General features: G+C 47.0%; 1 protein-coding gene across 1 annotated transcript; it reads right to left on the bottom strand.

Moving 5' to 3' along the window:
- Nucleotides 1-347: 347 nt before the first annotated feature.
- On the bottom strand, nucleotides 348-1,203 carry Pmar_PMAR026326 (hypothetical protein; the record flags this gene model as incomplete). The annotated part of the gene is made up of 4 exons (XM_002783023.1): nucleotides 348-452; nucleotides 643-761; nucleotides 958-1,030; nucleotides 1,078-1,203. Coding segments are annotated over 4 exons (423 nt in total), but the record flags the coding sequence as incomplete, so codon positions are not given.
- Nucleotides 1,204-1,621: the final 418 nt, after the last annotated feature.

Below are 1,621 nucleotides of genomic sequence, written 5' to 3'. Positions count from 1 at the left end.
ATAAGTGAGGGAACTGTCGAAGATTCTTGGTGATTCCTGTACAATTCGGATCAAAGAGTCGCAAAATCCTATAAAACTCTACGATTAGCGAGGAAACTCTGAGCCCATCTGGGAGAACCAAATATATATTCCAACATAGAGAGCATGAAACCAGCAAGTGGCATGTCTTGAGATAGAGATAGGCCAACAGCTTTTGCAGGCCCAAGCCGATGATCGAGGAAGAAGGAGAAAGAGCCTACCTTCTAGAATGCGCTCACCCTTGGTGATGTCTTGATCCGCCGCAACTGTTCGTCGCCACCTAGTGGACTTAATCCGTATCTTACTCTCGGCAACCTAAGATACCCCACCTTATGATCACAGTAACATTGTCCCGGCCGCCCATATAGGATGTCGGTGGTAGCACTATCATACACTCCTCTATCTTGCCACTCCGCAAACCTGTATGCAGTGACCTGAAACACATCATACCATATGCCCGCTAGCCCAGGAAGTATACGACAGATCTCTTTCCATGTCACTAAGTTAGTGACACTAACATAGCGTCAGTATACAATTCGATTTCCGCGAGTGTTCAAATTCGGCTGCAATGCGACTCTTCCGAGTTAGCGATTGTTAAACCAATTCCTTGCATAGACAACCTACCGAATAGACAGATCGAGATGCCTGGCCCGATCAGCGGGTTCCTCGGCTGCTGAGGACCTCCATTCATATCGAGTCAAGCAGTGTGGGGGTGGGAAGGCGGGCGAAGAGGCACCATGCATCTACAAGCACCAAATGGACACCATGCCAGTATTAGAATACATGTCTGGTCTCTTCACCAGAACTGGCGGTTTCCCTACAAACGATTTGAGGTAGAAGTGTACAAAAACCAACCAGAATTTCGCGAAATTTCCTCGGAATTTTCATATTTTCCCCTCATTGCATTCATCCTTTCTAGACGGACCCCTTCCCTCTCACCTTGTTGCCACCCGGGAACGCTCCTGACAGCTCTACCGCCGTCAACTCTGAGTCCAACAAGATGCTCACAGACCTGTCACCAGCACGCATGCACATACAACTGGTAACGCTTTCCCCTACTTGATAGTAGCAAGATAGTCCTCCTTAAAGTCCTGTATGAAGTGGCCATCCAAAGTCCCCACCTTTATCGTATTGTCCACCTCCTCCGTCACAGCTTGGCACTCAGCAGCTGCGATAGGCGGATGACTAGGAAGAGCACACAATGAGAAGATTCAATAGATAATGTTTACAGAGTGAGCTCAATGAGTTTCACCCTAGTGATATGGAAAACACTAGTGAAAAACATATTTCACGACTACTGCATATCACCGCGAATATCGCGTCTTACACCGAGTTTCACGCCACTTCACGCAAAACGGGTGAAACTCCATTGCAATAGCAGTGGGCTGGTGATGCTGAATATTCCAACATGGAATAGTTCAGGAGTTTCCTCACTGATACGAGTTTACATACAAATCCGTGTAGAAGTGTACAGAAACCAATGAGAATTCCTCCTGAGTTTTCATATCGTCACCACCACATGTAGTAGTTACCCATGTGCATATTTTCCCCCACACTGATTACGACCACAAACTGCTTAGAAGTAGCGATAGACAGGAGCTCG

Source organism: Perkinsus marinus (genome assembly GCF_000006405.1).
Source record: "Perkinsus marinus ATCC 50983 genomic scaffold scf_1104296937760, whole genome shotgun sequence".
Lineage (NCBI taxonomy): Eukaryota > Perkinsozoa > Perkinsida > Perkinsidae > Perkinsus > Perkinsus marinus.
This window is presented reverse-complemented; position numbering and strand designations above follow the sequence as displayed.